Here is an 18,870-nt window from a genome sequence, read left to right as displayed (position 1 = left end):
AAGAGCGCTGCAGGTGCTGGCCTGGGTGTTGGGGACTCCTGGGGTTATGACAGCACCGGAGCACAGGGTCAGAGGTCAAGGTCTGTGTGGAAGGGAGAGGCCACAGGGCCACAGCAGGACAAGTTGAAGGACCCTCCGAGGGCAGTGGCTAACATGGCCACAAAGCCACCCTCTCAGGTGTGCCCCACTGGACTTCCTGCCACACCCCCACCGGCGTTTCCTGATGACAGTCATCTGGCTCAGCCATGCAGTCAGACAATCTTCGAATGCTGCTGTCTGGTCCATGGCAGTGACCTTGGGGGCACTTTGTGAATTGGTCATTCAAGATCATGAAGCCCTGGCCAGTTTGGCTCAGCGGTTAGAGCGTCCGCCTGCGGTCCGGAGAGACCCGGGTTCGGTTCCCGCTAAGGGCATGTACCTCGGTTGCAGTTTGTCCCCGGCCCTGGTTGGTCGTGCGGGTGGCAGCCGCTCGATGTGTCCCTTTCACATCGATGTTTCTCTCTCTCTCTTCCTCTCTCTCCCTCCTGCTCTGTCTGTACAAAAAATGGTGTCCTCGGATGAGGATTAAAAATAAATAAATAAATAAATAAAGATCATGAGAGCCCCCTCCTAATGGAGGTCCTGTCTTGGGTGAGGCAGAGCCCATTCATGCCTTCACCCCACAAGTAGTTGCTGAGCACTTGCAATGGTCCAGAGGTGGTCTGCTTGCTGGACACCCAAAGGATGTCCCCTGGCCTCAAGGGCTGATGTGTCACTCCTGCCCAGACCAGTGAGCAGGGGCTCTGGAGCACTGTTCTCCAGAGGGATGTCACACCCCTCAGGTCAAGGCCAAAGCTCGGGAGAAGGTTCCAGAGGCCACTGCAAGGGAGGGGCACGGGGTAGCCTTGTCAGACTCTAGTCTTGCCCTAAGGGCAGAGACCTGCTGCAGAACAGGGGGGCTCTCACCCTCAGAGCTGTGGAACAACCACAATGTCACCGCATCTGGGCTGGGGGCATCTTGTGACACACACAGAGCTATGCCTTCAGCCTCCAAGGAAAAAGTCCCTAAAAGTTTCCCAAGCTGACCTTTCCCATGATCCTGTCATTGGACATCACAGAAGACCATGCAAGGAGCTGACCCAGATCCCAGAACTCTGAAGACATGCTCACTCACGCATGCAAACTCATGCAGGACGCAGGGAACCACCTGGGGGCACGGGGAAGGGAAGGGCCCGAGACAAAGCGGCCTGGGCCTGAGCCGGCTGACCTTGACGGTCCCAGGCCCCACCAGCCAGGCGCAGGCGCAGGGGACACCACACTCAGCAGGCGCTCCGTGAATATGCGCTGAAAGACCAGGCACTGACCGGGCACCTGGACACTTGGCAGGTCTTGGTGTCAGGCCAGGGATGCTGGCTTTATTCTAACAGGGCCTCTGATTCTGCGCCCTTGGTCAGGCAGGCTGGCTCTGTGAGTGGACCCCTAGCTGCAGACGAGGAAGGCTGGCGAGCACGCGGAGGCTGGAGTCCACCCTGGCAGAGGGTCCTGGCCCAGGTGGGGGCCACACAGGCCCTGCACACGGGCAGGAGGGGTCCAGAGCCTGCAAGAACAGACGTTGGTATGACCAGATTTCCAGCTGGGGATCACTGCTGCCCACACCACAGACCGGAAGCCCCTCCTCCTACCTCGTGCTGCGGGTCCGGTCACCACCACCCCTCCCCCACCCATCGGAGGGCCGGGCCCTCACCGCCCCGCTCCGCCGAAGGAACTGTTGCCCCATCGGCCTCCTCGTACGCGTGGCCTGGGTGCCCATAGGTGTCCTGGCCACCTGTGGGTCTTCGAGCCCGCGCGGGAGCGCCCCTCCCCCATACATCCCCCGGGCCTGCAGGGGACCCAGAGGCCCGGCGGGCCCTGGGAGCGGGGGCCGGGGTTAGGGTCCCCTCGGTTCCCGACTCCGGTCTCCGCACGCCGGCGCGGGAAACCCCGACCCCGCCCGCGCCTGCCCCCGGCTCCGCCTCCTCCCGCCCGCCTGCTGGAGCCGGGCCCGCCTGCGAGTCGGCTGGGTGGCTCGGCGGTGTGGTGGAGCGGTGTCGTTCGCGGTGAGTGTCCGGCTCTGGGCGGGTGGCAGAGGGCGCGGGGGCCGAGGCCCTGGCGCCGCGGAAGACGCCCTGCAGGGCGCGGAGGGGAGCGAGCGCGGGGGCCTCCTCGGAGGTGCAGAAGGGGTCGGGGACGGCGGGGAGTCCGGGAGCAGGTGGGCCCGACCCCCGGTGGCTGAGCCTCCACTCCTAGCTCCCCAGCCCTCCCGAGTATTTCCACCGATCTGGGGCGGGGCGCGCGGAGACCGCCACCAGGCGCCCTCCCTGGCGGGCGGCGGCCCAGGGCTGCGCAGGATCGGGGGCCCATCCCCAGCTCTGGGTTCCCGGGACCCTTCACGTGGGGACTGAGGAGGGTCAGTCTTCCTGACTGGAGAAGGGGCTGGGATCTTGGCGGCGGCTGGGAGAACTGACTGCCCCTAAATGAGCACCCTGGGCTGGGAGCCCACCCTGGCAAGCGGTGAGGCGCCTTGTTTGGCACAGATTATGCAAGCAGCTGAGGTGCCCAGGAGCCCAGGCCCCCTGCGCTGGGACACTTGGTCCCTTCTCATCCCCGGAGACCAGGACAGGCTCCTACCTCTCCTACTGGCCCAGAGTCCCTGGATGCCCGTGCGCCTGCGGGAGGAGTTCGGAGTCTGGGTCCTGAATGGCACTGCCCGGAAGCGCGCCCGCTCCCCCTTCGCCTGCCCCTGCTAGTGCCGGGATCCACTCCAGGCTCTCTACCCTCTTGGCTGGGTGCCTGGCTGGGGATGCTGGGGACGCTGGCTGTGACTGTTTGTGCCTGTGCATACTGCAGCTTCTGTGAGGACCGCTCAGGGCTCCTCCGCACCCAATCTCTCTGTAGGGAAGAGGAGGAAACGCTTCTTCCTCCCCAAACTGCCTGGACCCAGGGACAAGTCCCAGGTGGGCTTGGCACTGCCCTCTGGACGTCCCAGCTCCTGCTTTCAACCCCAGAAGGGGGCCCAGGGCTGGGCAGGAGAGGCCTAGGGCCCATACTCAGGGGATCTAGCAACCTCTCCCCAAGTCTGTCCTCTCCCTGGCGTTCTTCCTCCCTAGGCCTTTGAAGCTGCTCCTCGCCCACTGCTGTCCCCTGAAGAGGCGCCCGGCTCCCCTCCCACGACTCCCCTCCCACGGTACCTCCTGCCAAACAGGACCGCAACCCCAGCTAGTCACCTTCAAAGTGCTTTTTCCCACCCACCGCCACAGGCCTGTGCTCATTGGCTCAGAGGGCACAGGGCAGCCCCCAGTGGCTCACACACCAGGGGAGACTAGCCTGGGCCCATTCCGCCCCAGCCCGCTCCCAGCCACAGAACTGGGGAATAGCAGATACTTGAGGGCCGAGGTCTTCAGCATTCAATACACACAGGATGTTTGAGCTTCCTCTTTGCCAACACTGTCCTAGGCAGGTGCTCAGCCTGATGTCCCAGCATGCCCCCAGCCCAGGCCCTGGGTCCCCATGTCCTGGAGAGTTCTGGAAGCCAGTTCTCCTTTTTGGCCACCATCCCCCACCCCCAGGACCACAGGCAGCCTGGTTCTGTGCTTCCGAGAAGGTTAACAAGTTCCCTCATCCGGCCTCTAGTGAGGCTCTACCACCCCCACCCCCACCCCCGCACCGAGAGCCCCGAGAGCCCCGAGAGCCCCGGGCTTGGGAAGGGGCCTCCGCCAGGAGTCTGACTGAGTGAGGGGAGGGGAGGGAGAGCAGATAGAGCAGAAATGTTCTCGTTCTACTGCTAGAAGCGACGGTCCCCCCTCTACAAGTGAGGTCACCAGGCTACTTGTCTTGGTGGGAAGCAAGGGCCCACCCTCCAGTGATCCGTGTCTCCAAAGCAGGAGGCTTTCTGTGCATGTGAAACCCAAACGTGTGACACCTGGACAGGAGCCTGTCCCTCCAGAATGAAGGTCTTCCTGCCCCTGCTGCTGGCCGCCCTTCTGGGTGTGGAGCGAGGTGAGATGCCCTCAGGGCCCCAGGCCTGCCGGTGGCCTTGTCCTCCAGGGCTCCCCCTCCCCTCTCCTAGTGTTGCCAGGTGTCCCTGGAGCCTGTTTCTGTGTGGCCTGTGTGACCCAGGAGTCCCCTCTCCCCACACCGAGCCAGCCCTCCTCCCGCCTGTCCCCACACCCTGCACCTGGGTGCCGCCTGCAGCCCCTCCCCTCCTTCTGCAGCCCACTCCCTGGTGTGCTTCTCCTGCACGAATCAGAACAGCAACTTCTACTGCCTGAAGCCCACCATCTGCTCCGACTCTGACAACTACTGCGTGACCATATCTGCTGCGGCCGGCGTGGGTGAGTGCCGGCGGGCTGTGAGCGCCGGCCCAGGGGGCCAGGCCTTCCCCTCCCCAGCCTGTCCACTCACAACCCGTCTTCCGGTGCAGGGAACATGGTGGACTTTGGCCACAGCCTGAACAAGGGCTGCTCTCCCGTCTGCCCCGCACCTCCCAACATCAACATCGGCGTGGCATCCATGGGCACCCACTGCTGCCAGAGTTTCCTGTGCAACATCAGCGCGGCTGACGGTGGGCTGCGGGCCAGCTCCGCCCTGCTCGGCCTCGGGCTCCTGCTCAGCCTGCTGTCCGCGCTGCTGCGCCCGGGCGCCTGACCACAGGACCTGTGCCGGCCCTGCCTCCCAAGCTCAGGAAGGAAAACCCAGCCCCGCCTGACCCTCGGCTCCTCGACCTGCCCCGTCCTGCCCCTTCCGCCTCAGTCCCCACCGTCAGGCCTGTCCCCTGCGCCTACTCCTGCCCCAGAGGGCCAGCTGCCCTCAATTCCAGGGTCAATGATGAGACTGTCCTCAGATGAGGGTCCCTCTGGAGCCTTTGAGTTCAGCAGTCAGAACTGAGTCACAGAGACACTGGAAAGGGTGCCGAACCCCAGGCCCTGCTCCCATCCGGGCCCTGTCTGCCCGACAATGACATGGGAACATGCAACTAACCCCAGCTGTGTGGAGGGGTGTCTGTGAGGCCCTGTTGGCTGTGCTGGGGGAACGGTTGGGGGTACGCAGCTCGAGAGCCCTGAGCTCCAACACCAGAGCCAGTTCTTGGGCACTTCTGTACCCCCCCACACACACACACTCCACAGCAGCCTCCAGGTCTAGGCTGTGGGCCCAGGGGTCAGCCCTCACCCTCACCCCCAGCTCGGCCCCCACCACCCCCACCCCCACCCGGAAGCCTCTTGCTGCTTTGGCACCTCAAATAAACATGCCCCCCCTTCCTCTTCTGGTGTGATGCCTGAGAGCCGTGTCCAAATGTGGGGACCTGAGGAGTCCCCCTGTGCTGTAGCTCCTCCCTGAGGCCCACTTGGGGACAGTGGGAGAGAGGGCACCTCCAAGTCCACAGCCAGCTGCCCACAGGCCTCGAAGGGAAGCTCACCCATGTCTCCCACTTTCTCCTGCCCAGGGCTGAGCAGGAGCATGTGGGAAGTTCTTTCTTAGGCAAGACAGGTCAGGAAGCAGCGAGGGAGGTCAGCCTGCTCTGGGAGGAATGGGGTAGGGCAGAGGAGCACAAGGGGACCTGGGACTTGGGGCCAGGATCCCAGGGCCAGTTGGGCCAAAGAGGATGGAAAACCTGGTTGGCAGGCAGGAGCTCGGTGAGTGAGTGACCAGGACTTGCCCCAGGAGCCTGTGGGAGTGGTCCTCTGGAGAAGGCCTTAGGCCCTGGCTGGAGGGCAGGAGCGCTGCCCCGAGTCTCCCTGCGTGACTGTCTCCCTGGCGAGCCTGTTGTGGTCTGCAGGGGCCCGGGACTCAGGCCCCCAGGGCAGCAGCCTGCGGGGTCTGCTGTGAGTGACCTGTGCTCCCAGCCAAGGGGCTTTGATTGGGCCACTGGGCGAGAAACAGAGAAGGAGGGAGAGAGCGGCGCAAGGTGCTCTGCAGGAGTCCTTTTATTCCTGGGGGGGGAGGGGACGGACGCGCCAGGGGGTCGCGCAGACCCAGGTCCACTCAGCTCCCCGCTCCGCTCCAGTCGTCCCACTTCCTGGGCTGGCCGGGAGCTCCAGCTCCGTGCCCGCGTCCAGGAAGGACAGCAGTCACCATGGGGCCAGGATTCGGCCTGTCTCCTGGGTCCGAGATCAGGGGCAGGGGAGGGGTTTGCACAGGGCGGTCACTGCAACCATGGCCACCGAGGGGCCCGGCCCACATGGGAGCAGCCTGGGTGAGACTCCGCAGGTGGCGAGAGTGTGAATCTCCTGAGTGCGTCAGGCCGGCAGTAAAAGCAAAAGAAGCCAAGGGGCCAGGAATCAGAATGTCCTGGGACACGGGTCATCGTGCCCATCGTAGTGCTGGGTCTTCACCTAAACTGCATTCAGTGTGTCACTCAGACCACAGACAGCTTTGCTGAACGACTGAGGCCAGTGGATCCTGTTGGACCGGGCAGTGTCTTGGTTGGCAGAGAAGAAGCTGCACAGGCAGCCAGGAATTCGGAATTGACTGGGGAGCTAGGAGCCACAGGGCGGCTGCGATGGCAGGACACCTGGGACACCTCTGCCTGTGGATTTGAACCTAAGCTCCACTCTGGGCGCCTACCGCTTCCTACAGCCACACTGCGGGCTGTGGGCGGCGTCTGCTGAGCGGAAACAGACGCAGAGGTCCGGGACCCGGGACCCGGATTCCCTCCGCTCTGAGTGGAGGACAGAGTCCCTCGAGGGCTGGGGCTGAGGCAGCCTGAGTTCCTGGGCCGCCCCCTGGTGGTGCTCTGGGTCCCCACCGCCCCCTCCCTCTCCCCCTCCTCCCAGGGAGCCTAGGTGGGGCCAGATGGGAGGAGGAGCCCAAGGCGCTGAGTTTCGATTTCCTGGAGCCTGTGGGAGGAGGAGGGGGGCGGGGAAGGGTGTGGAATTCCTGGGAGTGGGAGTGGGGGAGGCGGGGAAGGAAAGGAGCCTGTAAGCCTTTGTAGGGCACCGCACCCCACTCTTCTGTCCTGACATCTGCCTAGGCTGCCAGGAGGGGCCGGGCGCAGTGCTGTCCAACTGGGCACACTGGTCAGGAGTCTGGTACCTCAGGACCTAGGTGCCCTGGTGATGCCCCCCACTTCCCTGCCTCCGCCCACAGAGGGGGTCTCTGGGACTGAACAGGCTTGTCCCATGGGTGGGGGCTCACAGCAGGCCCAGATAGCTCTGCCCCTCCCAGGCTGCTTGTCCTTATCCGGTCTCCTCTGGCCCCGCCTGGGGGACAGCGGCCCTGCCCAGCCTCCCACTGCTCCTGCGGTGCCCACGGCCATGATGGTCCTGCAAGGCCCTGCCCCTCCTGCGCCCAGTCCTCAACCTCCAGCCCAGTGCTCCCTGCCTGGCTCCCCACCGCTCCCCACCGCGGGGGCAGGTGCTGAGACCATAGCCGGGGCTGGTGGCTCGGCCACAGCAGGAGCACCCTGCAGGGGTCCATGGGCAGGACTGGGCAGGCAGGCCCTCTGAGCCCCACCCCAGGGACTCTGGGCAGTTTTCGGGGACCCCTTAAGGTAATAACCTTACGAGGGGTGGTGGTTCGAGGGATGGTTTGGGACGGGCAGCCCTCTGGAGCAATCCGAATGACAGGTGAAGTCTTTGCGTGGAAAGCACAGGGTGAGGGATGAGGGTGGCGTGAGCACCGCTGCTCCAGGCCTGGGGGCAGCTAGGACCCGAGATGGAGTTAGTCAGCGGGGCCACTGGCATCAGGCAGACAGGACCCTGGGGCCTGTTGGAAGTGACACCAGCCCTCACCTCCCATACAGCAGCCAGGGCGGGGGGGGGGGGGGCAGGCTGCAGCACAGCCTCCCCCCACCGCTCTCGGGTCCCCTACACTGCGGTCATTCAGCTGTTCAGTCTCCCAGTCCGTCTGTCCTGCTTTTGTACAGGGAGGTCCCCCTGAACCTTTCTGTAGTGTTGCCCCTTCTAACATAGCTGGGGTCCTTCCTGAGAGCTTTGAGGACGCCAGGGCTGAGGGCCCCTCAGACCCTCTCCCCCCAACCCAGGACCACTCCCCTACCCCTCATCCCTCAACTTCTTTGCTGCCTGCCCCCAGCCTTATAACGCCTCCTCTGGGAAGCCTGGGAGCCAGTGGGCACGAGGCAGAGCTTCTGCTGTTTGTTAAAAATAACTAGGCCAGCCCTGGCCGGTTCACTCAGCGGTTGGAGTGTCGGCCTGCGGTCCAGGGGCCCCGGGTTCCGTTCCCACTAAGGGCGCGTGCCTCGGTTGTGGTTTGTCCCCGGCCCTGGTTGGATTATGTGGGTGGCAGCCACTCGATGTGTCCCTTTCACATCGATGTTTTTCTCTCTCCCTCTCTCTTCCTCTCTCTCCCTCCCACTCTGTCTAAACAAAAAATGGAAAAATGGTCCTGGCCGGTTTGGCTCAGTGGTTGGAGCGTCAGCCTGTGGACCAGAGAGTCCCGGGTTCAGTTCCCGCCAGGAGCACGTACCAAAAAAAAATACAAAAATGTCCTCAGATGAGGATAAAATAAATAAATAAATAAATAAATAAATAATTAAACAGGCTAGCCCTGGCTGGTTTGCTCAGTGGTTACAGCATCAGCCTGCAGACCAATGAATCGTGGGTTTGATTCCGGTCGAGGACACATACCTTGGTTTCAGTTTGTCCCCGGCCCTGGTCAGGTTCTGCAGGAGGCAACCAGTCAATGTGGCTCTATCACATCGATATTCTCTCTGTCTCTCTGTCTCTCTCTCTCTCCCTCCCTCCCTCCCTCCCACTCTGTCTGGTGATAAATGGAAAAATATCCTCAGGTGAGGAATTAAGAAGAAGAAGAAGAAGCAGGCTATGCCCAGCCGGTGTGGCTCAGTGATTGAGCATCGACCATGCACCAAGAGGTCGCTGGTTCAATTCCTGATTAGGGCACATGCCCAGGTTGTGGGCCAAATCCCCAGTGGGGAGCACGCAGGAGGCAGCCAATCGATGCTCTCTCTCAGCGATGTTACTATCTCTCTCCCTCTCCCTTCCTCTCTCTCTAAAATTAATAAAGAAAGACATCAAAGTTACAACTAAACTACAGAACAACCATCATTCAAAACTGCCTGACATCCAGCTGAATGGAAGTCCTACGTCTGCGGATTTAAAGAAGCAGCCCCATGGAGACTGGTAGGAGGGGTGGAGGCAGACAGGCTGGTCCCACACCCACGTGTGGCGGATAAAAACCAGGAGGACACCTCGGCTGGGAAGATCCTCCCTGAGGTCTGAGGGGTCCCCATCCCACACCAGTCGCCCCGCTCAGGGTTCCAGTGCCAGGAAGAGAATCCCCATCACTCTGGCTGTAAAACCAGTGGGAACTGAGGCTCAGGGAGGCTGAGGCAGCTGGAGCCCCAGGCAGCTCCTCTTAAAGGGCCCGCGCACGGACTTATCGGACTCACTCCCTCTAAGCTGGGAGGGGAGGCAACTTGAGGGGCCCCAGAGACATACAGGGAAGACAAACTGAGCTGTTTGGCATGGGAGCGAGGGCTGGAGAGGGGGCTTTCTCTGGGACAGACGTGCTGTCAGAGGCCTTTGTTCCTTTGGTGAGCCCTTCCCTGGGGCGGCAGACAGCCGCCATATCTGGGACTCCAGCAACCTGGCTCACACTGGTAGCCCCGCCCTGGTGACTGCCTGAGGCCCCGCCCCACCCCACCCAACTTTCAGGCCCACCCAAGCTGTTGCCAGTTGCTTTACCATAGGATTGGCCTGTCTTGGATCCTGCTTCAGGTTTTTCTAAATTCTTTCAAACGAGCAGCATCTGGTCTCAGCTAGCCCGATACCTTTCGTTAAGTAATACATAGAAACAAACACAGGGAGGCAGCCAAAATGAGGAGACAAAGAAACAGGTCCCAAATGAAAGAATAAAACAAAACCCCAGGAAAAGAACTAAGCGAAATGGAGATAAGCAACCTAACAGATGCTGAGTTCAAAATACTGCTTATAAGGATGCTCAATGAACTTAGTGAGAACCTCAGTGAACTTAGTGAGGGCCTCAAGAGCATCAAAAAGGACCAGTCAGAAATGAGGGATGCACAGTCAGAAATGAAGGAGGCATTAACTGACATAAAGAATAATTTACACAGATTCAATAGTAGAGTACGTAAATCCAAGAAGCAAACCATTGATTTGGAATATAAGGAAGCAAAAAACACCCAATCAGAACAGCAAAAAGAAAAAAGAATCCAAAAAAATTAGGATAGTGTAAGGAGCCTCTGGGACAACTTCAAGCGTGCCAACATTCGCATCTTGGGGGTGCCAGAAGGAGAAGAGAGAGAACAAGAAATTGAAAACCTGTTTGAAACAATAATGGCAGAAAACTTTCCTAACTTGGTGAAGGAAACAGACATACAAGTCCAGGAAGCACAGAGAGTCCCAAACAAGATGAACCCCAAGAGGCCCACACCAAGACACATCATCATCAAAATGCAAAAGGTTCAAGACAAAGAGAGAATCTTTAAAGCAGCAAGAGAAAAGCAGTTAGTTACCTACAAGGGAGTTTCCATTAGACTGTCAGCTGATTTCTCAAAAGAAACTTTGCAGGCCAGAAGGGAGTGGCAAGAAATATTCAGAGTGATGAAAAGCAAGAACCAAGATTACTCTATCCTGCAAAGCTGTCATTTAGAATCGATGGCCATATAAAGAGTTTCCCAGACAAGAAAAAGTTAAAGGAGTTCATCACCACCAAACTGTTATTATATGAAATGATGAAGGGTCTTTTTGAAGAAAAAGATAAAATATACAAACAAAAAATGGCAATGAATACATATCTATCAACAATGGAATCTACAAACAAAATGAACAGGCAGAACAGAAAGATTCTCATAGATACAGAGAACATTTTGTTGGTTGCCAGATGGGAGGGGTATTCGGGGGATGGGTGAAAAAGATGAAGGGATTAAGAAGTACAAATTCAGCCCTGGCCAGTTTGGCTCAGTGGTTGAGCATCAGCCTACAGACCAGAGAGTCCCGGGTTCGGTTCCTGCTAGGGGTACATAGCACACACACAAAAAAGTACACATTCATTGCTAGACTGACAAACCTCAAAGGGAAAGGGGTTGGGGGATGGGAAGAAATAAACCAAAGAACTTATATGCATAACCAATGGACACAGACAACAGTGTGGGAAAAGGTGGAGGGGGAGGAAGTGGGGAGGAAGTGGGAAGGAGGGGGTCAATGGGGGAAAAATGAGGAACATCTGTAATACATTATTGAGCTCTAACTTCCATATTACTGCCCAAGCCTCTCATTCCAGGAAACCAAAACCTATCACTCCAGTCAGGAGAAACGGAATGAGGAAACCACCCTCACACACCCAAAACTGCAAACGGTCACTGGGTCATAAGAAAAACAAGTTTCAGGAGACCCCAGCCCCGACCAGTCAAGGACGACTCCTCTGCTGAACGACCACCCGCCCCAGCCCTAAGTTTATTTGTTTTGTTTTTAATCCTCACCCGAGGATATTTTTCCATTTTTTGTACAGATAGAGTGGGAGGAAGAGAGGGGAAGGGAGAGAGAGAGAGAAACATCGACGTGAAGGGACACATCGAGTGGCTGCCACCCGCACGACCAACCAGGGCCGGGGACAAACTGCAACCGAAGTACGTGCCCTTAGCGGGAACCGAACCCGGGTCTCTCCGGACCGCAGGCCGACACTCTAACCGCTGAGCCAAACTGGCCAGGGCCCCAGCCCTAAGTTTAAAAACCCTGAGTCTGGAGGAGCTGGTTGCTGTTTTCTCCTTAGAGGTAGCCGGACAGGCCTTCCCCTCAGTGAGCCTGCGCCCTTCTGGTTCCTCCGCACTGCCTGTTCTTACACCTTCAACATTAAGATAAAAAATAAATGCCCTGGCCAGTTTGGCTCAACGGTTAAAGCGTCGGCCTGCGGTCCGGAGAGACCCGGGTTCGGTTCCCGCTAAGGGCACGTACTTCGGTTGCAGTTTGTCCCCAGCCCTGGTTGGTCGTGCGGGTGGCAGCCACTCGATGTGTCCCTTTCACAGTCGATGTTTCTCTCTCTCTCTCCTCCTCTCTCCCTCCCTCTAACTGTACAAAAAAATGGAAAAATACCCTCGGGTGAGGATAAAAAAAATAAATAAAAATAAATAAATAACATCAGTAAATAAAAAATTTTTTTTAAATAACCAGGCTATAAAATAAGAGGCATATTTTGGGTGACAATCTGTTCCCCTTCACCCCTAGAAAGCCTGGGCACATCAGCTCCGCTACTTCCTCCTGAGCTGACACCCTCTACCGCCACTCGGCTGCTGTCACTCCTGGGACCCTCCAGTTCAGTGTGTTCCTCGGTTGTTGTTACCACTCTCGTTTTCCTACAGGGGACCTGCTGTTTGTGTGACGTTGTTCATGTGGCTGAAGACCTCAGGCCGCAGCCAAGAGCTGACACCTCCTCTGCCTGTGAGCCCAGAGAAAGCTGGGCTCTGGGTACCCTGGGGGTGGAGGGAGGGCTTCCGAGAGGGAGGGGCTGTCCCCTGGGTGCAAGGAGGAAGCTGTGTCCTGTGGAGGACATGTTTCGCGGACCCCCAGGGGAGGGGGTGGGCTCGGGAGCCTCTGAGTCTGTGTTCTGGAGCGCAGGGCAGGGAAGGAAACGGGCCCAAGGCCAGAGGGCACTGAGGCTCTGAGGCCTCGGGCCGGGCCGGGTGCTTTCAACTCCTGAGCACAGGACAAAGGGCACCTCAAACAGGATACGGGGAGCTTTCTCCAGGAGGCCCAGCTCATCTGCTACCCGTCCACTCCCCATCCCTTCCCTGTCCTCCTCATGCACCCCCTCCATGTACATGCTGTAAGGTAGCCAGGCGCCGCCGGTGGGAAGTGGGAGGAAACCGAAGAGCCAAACAGCCGAATAAGCAGAAATCGGGCTTTATTGGGTACACTCCGGGCGGGTTCACAGACTCCGGGGGTCGAGTCCGAGAAGCCGCGCCCGATGCTGGGGTTTGTGATTTTTATATCTGCGCCTGTGGCAGAGGGAACTTGTTGTTAGGGTTAGGTCCTGAGGGGCTACGCATGGGGGCCCCTGTTAGGGTTAGGTCCTGAGGGGCTACGCATGGGGGCGCCTGGAATGTGAGTCTATTGTCCCGGGCAAACAGTTCCTGGACTAGGACAGGAGAATGGGACAGGAGTTGATCTATGAGTTCGGGGCAAACAGTTCCTGAAACAGGGTGGGAGTCTAGGTTGGGTAAGCGAGGTAACGGCTGAGCAGTTTGCCTGGCGCCAGTTCCCAGGCTCTCGGACACATGCCACATTACACTCAGCTCCTTGGGGAGATATCAGAAGACCAGGAAAGGGACCGGGGTGGGCCAGAGGCGACCAGGGCACTGCTACAAGGTGCTGACAGAAGGAGGGAGGGCTGTCTGGGGTGAGGGACAGAGCCCGTGAGCAGAGCCCCGAGCCAGCCCCCAGTGGAGAGAGAAAGGTCTGGGGTCTGGAGAGGGCACGTGCAGAATCTGTCCCTGGGGTGGAGGGTTGCGGGCTGGGAGTGGAGGGTGGGAGGAGAAAGCCCAGCAAACAGCTCCTCCCACCGCAGCAGTGGCCTGGGCGACCTTGAGTGCTGGGGAGAACATTCTGAGATGCCCTAGGTCAAATTAGAGGCCGGAGGGAGGAAGAGGCAAGAAGGGTTAACCCGGTCCTTGCTCGAGGGATGGCAAAACCGGCGAGAACATTCACATTCCTGAGCAGGAGGAACTAACTGTCCAGAGGGTTGTTTTTGCCATTGTCCGGAGGAACAGCTATCCAGGACCCTGTTTTGTTTACAAGGAGACTTTCCTGACCTGGCCCCACCCTTCCCGGAGCCGGTCCTCAGCCCTCCCACCCCCCTGCAGCCGTGCAGACTCCAGACGACTTCCTCTGTCCCCACTCCGGGTATGAGAGCCGTCGCCTGGGTCAACCCTGCCCCAAGAGGTCCCCAGTTTGATTCCTGGTCAGGGCACACGCCCAGTGTGTGGGCCAATCCCCAGTGGGGGGCATGTAGAAGGCAGCCAATCCATGTTTCTATCTCTCTCTCCCTTCCTCTCTCTCAAAAGTCAGTCCATCAATAAAAATTTTTTTAAAAAAGAGAGAGCCGTCAACTCCACGGGCGACACCTGGTCTCCACCTGGCGCTGCTGTGGGGGTGGGGGTGGGGTAAGGAGTGGGGGTGGGTGAGACTCCCGTCCCAGGACCCCGTCTCCTTTTCCTTGCAGGAATGCTCCAATAAACCCTTCTTTTACAGAGCCTTTCAGCCCTGGACGTTACGTTCTCTGTTTTACAGGAGGCTGGAGAGTCCGTTCTGGGCGTTCTTGGGCCCAGAGGGATGGCGGCCATCTGATCGGTGGGGAGGGGGAGGGCAGAGCTGGAGGCCGGGAACTGCACAGCAGCTCTGGTCCTGCCGGAGCCTGCAGAGACCTGAGGAGCCTGCAGAGACCTGAGCGCCCGCCTGTCAGCACAGGCCGCCCGCGTGAGCGGGCCCTGGGGGCCTCCGAGGGCCTCCGCTGTGCACAGGAGGCGCTGCCCAGACGTTTCTTCGGGGTCTGTCGTCGGCTGCAAAACGACACCAGAATGTTACCAGCGACTGGACCTCGGTTCAGCAACCTCGGTGCTTGAGTCCTGGCTCAGAAAGAATTCAGAGACAATACTCAAACTATAAGAGAAAGTTTGTTTAGCAAGTCACAGAGGCCCTGGCCAGTTTGGCTCAGCGGTTAGAGCGTCGGCCTGCGGTCCGGAGAGACCCGGGTTCGGTTCCCGCTAAGGGCATGTACCTCGGTTGCAGTTTGTCCCCGGCCCTGGTTGGGCCCTGTGGGTGGCAACCACTCGATGTGTCCCTTTCACGTGGACGTTTCTCTCTCTCTCTCCCTCCCACTCTATCTGAATAAAATATCAAAAAGTGTCCTCGGGTGAGGACTAAAAAAAAAAAGAAAGTCACAGAGGTAGAAGAAGTGAATCATAGAAAAAATGGGCTCAGGAAACAAGTTACAGAAGCAAAAGACGGGCCCCTGAAGCTTAGGAGGCAAGGAGACCACGCCTGGGGAAGGGGGTGGGGAACCCCGGGGCCGCTCCACGGGAGGTCCCAGGCCCCAGGCAGGATCTCCATGGAATATCCTTGGGGCCATGGCCTTCACTGATTGGTCGGCGCCAGGGCAGGGGCATTACTCACGGCAGCCTGTCCCTGGCTGTTGGTTCCTCTGGTTTTGCTGCTCTTTAGGGCCTGGAGCTAAAATGCAACTGAGGCCTACATGGTTTTTTTTGTTTGTGGTTTGTTTTTTTTCTTTTGTTTTTTTTTGTTTTTTTTTTTTTTAATCCTCATCCGAGGACATTTTTCCATTTTTTGTACAGACAGAGTGGGAGGGAGAGAGAGGAAGAGAGAGAGAGGGAAACATCGATGCGAAAGGGACACATCGAGTGGCTGCCACCCACACAACCAACCAGGGTCGGGGACAAACTGCAACCGAGGTACATGCCCTTAGCGGGAACCGAACCCGGGTCTCTCCGGACCACAGGCGGACGCTCTAACCGCTGAGCCAAACGGGCCAGGGCTGTTTTTTTTCTTTTGGTACATGCCCCTTGTGGGAACCAAACCCGGGACTCTCTGGTCCACAGGCTGACTCTCCAACCGCTGAGCCAGACCAGCCAGGGCAAAGGAAGGTTTTTTTTGTTTTTTTTTAATTCTCACCCGAGAACATTTTTCCATTTTTTGTTCAGATAGAGTGGGAGGGAGAGAGAGAGAGAAACATAGACGTGAAAGGGACACATCAATGCGAAAGGACACATCGAGTGGCTGCCACCTGTATGACCCAACCAGGGCCGGGGACAAACTGCAACTGAGTTACATGCCCTTAGCGGAAACTGAACCCGGGTCTCTCTGGACCGTAGGCCAACGCTCTAACCGCTGAGCTAAACCAGCCAGGGCATGTTTTTGTTTTTGTTTTGTTTTTCATTATTGATTTTAGAGAGAGAAAGGGAGAGGGCGAGAGAGATAGAAACATCGATGAGAGAGAATATCAGAGAACATCGATTGGCTGCCTTCTGCATGCCTACCACGGGGAATCGGGCCCACGGGCCCACACTCAACCACTGAGCCACACTGGCGGGCAAGGCCTACATGTTATCCCCAGGGTTAATGCTTAAGGAAGAGATGCACTTCCATGAAAATAAAGCTTTTCGCCCTGGCCGGTCTGGCTCAGCGGTTAGAGTGTCGGCCTGCAGTCCAGAGAGACCCGGGTTCGATTCCCGCTAAGGGCACATACCTTGGTTGCAGTTTGTCCCCGGCCTTGGCTGGGTCGTGTGGGAGGCTGCCACTTGATGTGTCCCTTTCACGTCGATGTTTCTCTCTCTCTCTCTCTTCCTCTCTCTCCCACGCTATCTGAACAAAAAATGGAAAAATGTCCTTGGGTGAGGATAAAAAAAAAAAAGAAAAAGAAAATAAAGCTTTCTACCACACCTCATCCTCCGTGGGCGCCCCCTGAAATGCTCATTCCAGCAGCACCCCAAGAACCCCACCCCATGCTTTTTTCCCATTCCAGCACTAACCCTGACAAGCTCAGGGGAGGCCCGCATGGTGGCCTGACAAACCCAGAGACAGAAAGTTACCACACAGGGTGGTCTGAAATGAAAACTAACTAAAAGGTTCGTGGGCAGTCATGTCCTAGGGTGGAATCTTCCCTGCAAAGGCCAGTCCTCACCTGACCGAGCCTGGCGGTTGGCTTTTTGCATCTAGGATCACATAACTAATAAACTGGCCTTTGCAAAAACAAAGTAATTCCCCCTGTTGTAGACCAACGAGACAGACCAGACTCCGACTCCGAACTGGGTTCAAATGAAGAGAGCTTTACTAGCCGCTCGGCGGCTGTCCCATCCTACGCAGAGGAGAGAGCAGCCCCGGGCTCAGGGGGAGGGGTGCTTATATAGTTGTCTTAGCCCCTGTTAAGGAATTTGGATTAAGGGTATGCGAGCAACCATGTACAGAAGCAGGTATGTGCAGTTCGCTGTTATGCCTGAGGGAACAATCAGTTTCTGTGTACACAAAGCAGTGGTTATCTATACAATGCAGTGGTTATCTATACAATGCAGTGGTTATCTGTACAATGCAGTGGTTATCTGTACAATGCAGTGGTTATCTATACAATGTTGTGGTTATCTATACAATGTAGTGGTTATCTGTACAATGCAGTGGTTATCTGTACAATGCAGTGGTTATCTATACAATGTAGTGGTTATCTATACAATGCAGTGGTTATCTGTACAATGCAGTGGTTATCTGTACAATGCAGTGGTTATCTATACAATGTAGTGGTTATCTATACAATGCAGTGGTTATCTACACAATGCAGTGGTTATCTATACAATGCAGTGGTTATCTGTACAATGCAGTGGTTATCTGTACAATGCAGTGGTTATCTACACAATGCAGTGGTTATCTACACAATGCAGTGGTTATCTACACAATGCAGTGGTTATCTACACAATGCAGTGGTTATCTACACAATGCAGTGGTTATCTATACAATGCAGTGGTTATCTGTACAATGCAGTGGTTATCTGTACAATGCAGTGGTTATCTGTACAATGCAGTGGTTATCTGTACAATGCAGTGGTTATCTGTACAATGCAGTGGTTATCTGTACAATGCAGTGGTTATCTGTACAATGCAGTGATTATCTATACAATGCAGTGGTTATCTATACAATGTAGTGGTTATCTGTACAATGCAGTGGTTATCTGTACAATGCAGTGATTATCTATACAATGCAGTGGTTATCTATACAATGTAGTGGTTATCTATAATTAGCAGAAAGTTCTTGCCATTCCCTTAAAATCCAGGGGGCAAGGTCATGTGTTTGTCCTTTACACCCCCACCCCCCCCACCTCAAAGCACAACCACTGCTCTCTGGGTGACTTCCCATCTTGCCCCCGTTGTCCCTTGGCTGTCAGTCTCCACTCACCACAGCCCCTGGCGGTGGTCCTTGTGCCCACCGCGAAGCCCTCCTCGCGTTAACAGGTGTCACTTGGTGTTTCCAACACTGGTTCCAGGGAGGACAGGCTCCTGAGAATAAAGGATGGGAACAGGGAAGAACTTGCAGGGCCTGCGTGTGCATGGCGGGGGGAGGGGGGCTGCCCCTCTGCAGAGCCCCAGGTCCTTCCTGGGGGCGGCACAGCTCGGTGCCTGTGGAAACTGGGCCTCGGGCAGCAGCCTCTGCAGCTGGTGCTTGGTGCTCACTGGAGCTCAGCTCTCCTCTGGCTCCAGGCCTTCCGGACCTCCCCTCCCAGGGGTGGTGGCCTCAAGCACTCAGAAGGAATGAAAAGATTCAAGATCTAGTGCCTGTGACCTGATCACCTCCTCCCGCCACCCCTGCCCTTGCCCTCCTCCTTCCTCTCTTTCCCCCCAAACCCCCCGCCCACCCCCACCGAGGCCCTTGAGCGGGGTCCTCTCCCAGGTTCCTGCTCTGGGTCAGGTCCAGCCCTTAGTTTCATCTCTGACTGTCCAAATGCCACCTGCTCTCCAGCTCCAGTGATCTCTCCTCCCCTCCCTCCCTCCTCACCCTGCAGGCCTCCGCCTTTCTCCAACACCAGACCACTTCCCGCCACACCTGAGGGAAGGGCCCTCTCTGCCTCACGTCTGTGGTCCCCGTATCCCCACGGTGAGAACCAGGCTACCTCACATGGGTCTGTCACAGAAAGACGGAGGCAGCAGAGCTGAGCTGGGGCCAAGGCTCGGCTGGGAGGGTCCTGGGACATGCAGTCATCCTGGGGACCCTCTCTAGAGCAGGAACTGCTGAGGAGGGCGGGGCAGGCCCCACATCCTGCCCCTCCTGAGCTGACTCTCTTCAAAGCCCCCCTCCCTGTAGCCAGAGGATGGGGGGCTGGGAGGAGGGATGACCTGGTCCAGGGGTGTGAGACCCAGGGAGGGGA

General features: G+C 57.6%; 1 protein-coding gene across 5 annotated transcripts; it reads left to right on the top strand.

The window, feature by feature from the left end:
- Positions 1-1,992: 1,992 nt before the first annotated feature.
- Positions 1,993-5,236, top strand: LY6E (lymphocyte antigen 6 family member E). Of its 5 annotated transcripts, none has more exons than XM_036281259.1 (5): positions 1,999-2,075; positions 3,126-3,202; positions 3,897-4,014; positions 4,230-4,349; positions 4,439-5,236. In XM_036281259.1, the coding sequence occupies exons 3-5, from the start codon at positions 3,963-3,965 to the stop codon at positions 4,660-4,662; spliced, it is 396 nt and encodes a 131-aa protein (XP_036137152.1). In that variant the 5' UTR covers positions 1,999-2,075; positions 3,126-3,202; positions 3,897-3,962; the 3' UTR covers positions 4,663-5,236. The 5 variants fall into 5 exon arrangements, with proteins under 5 accessions (XP_036137150.1, XP_036137152.1, XP_036137153.1 ...); XM_036281260.1 differs by having other exon boundaries at positions 2,000-2,075; positions 3,900-4,014; XM_036281257.1 differs by lacking the exon at positions 3,126-3,202 and having other exon boundaries at positions 1,993-2,075; positions 3,900-4,014.
- The last annotated feature ends 13,634 nt before the right edge of the window (positions 5,237-18,870 follow it).

This window comes from Molossus molossus, unplaced genomic scaffold (assembly GCF_014108415.1).
Source record: "Molossus molossus isolate mMolMol1 unplaced genomic scaffold, mMolMol1.p scaffold_m16_p_33, whole genome shotgun sequence".
In the NCBI taxonomy this organism is placed as follows: Eukaryota; Metazoa; Chordata; class Mammalia; order Chiroptera; family Molossidae; genus Molossus; species Molossus molossus.
Note: the sequence above shows the minus strand (reverse complement) of the source record. Positions and strands in the feature narration are given on the sequence as shown.

Excerpts from the sequence above, each read along its gene's own strand:
- LY6E (XM_036281257.1), top strand. The coding sequence starts at position 3,963 with ATGAAGGTCTTCCTGCCCCTGCTGCTGGCCGCCCTTCTGGGTGTGGAG. Across the intron at positions 4,015-4,229 it reads CCTTCTGGGTGTGGAGCGAG|CCCACTCCCTGGTGTGCTTC; the intron begins GTGAGATGCCCT and ends CTCCTTCTGCAG. Across the intron at positions 4,350-4,438 it reads ATCTGCTGCGGCCGGCGTGG|GGAACATGGTGGACTTTGGC; the intron begins GTGAGTGCCGGC and ends CTTCCGGTGCAG.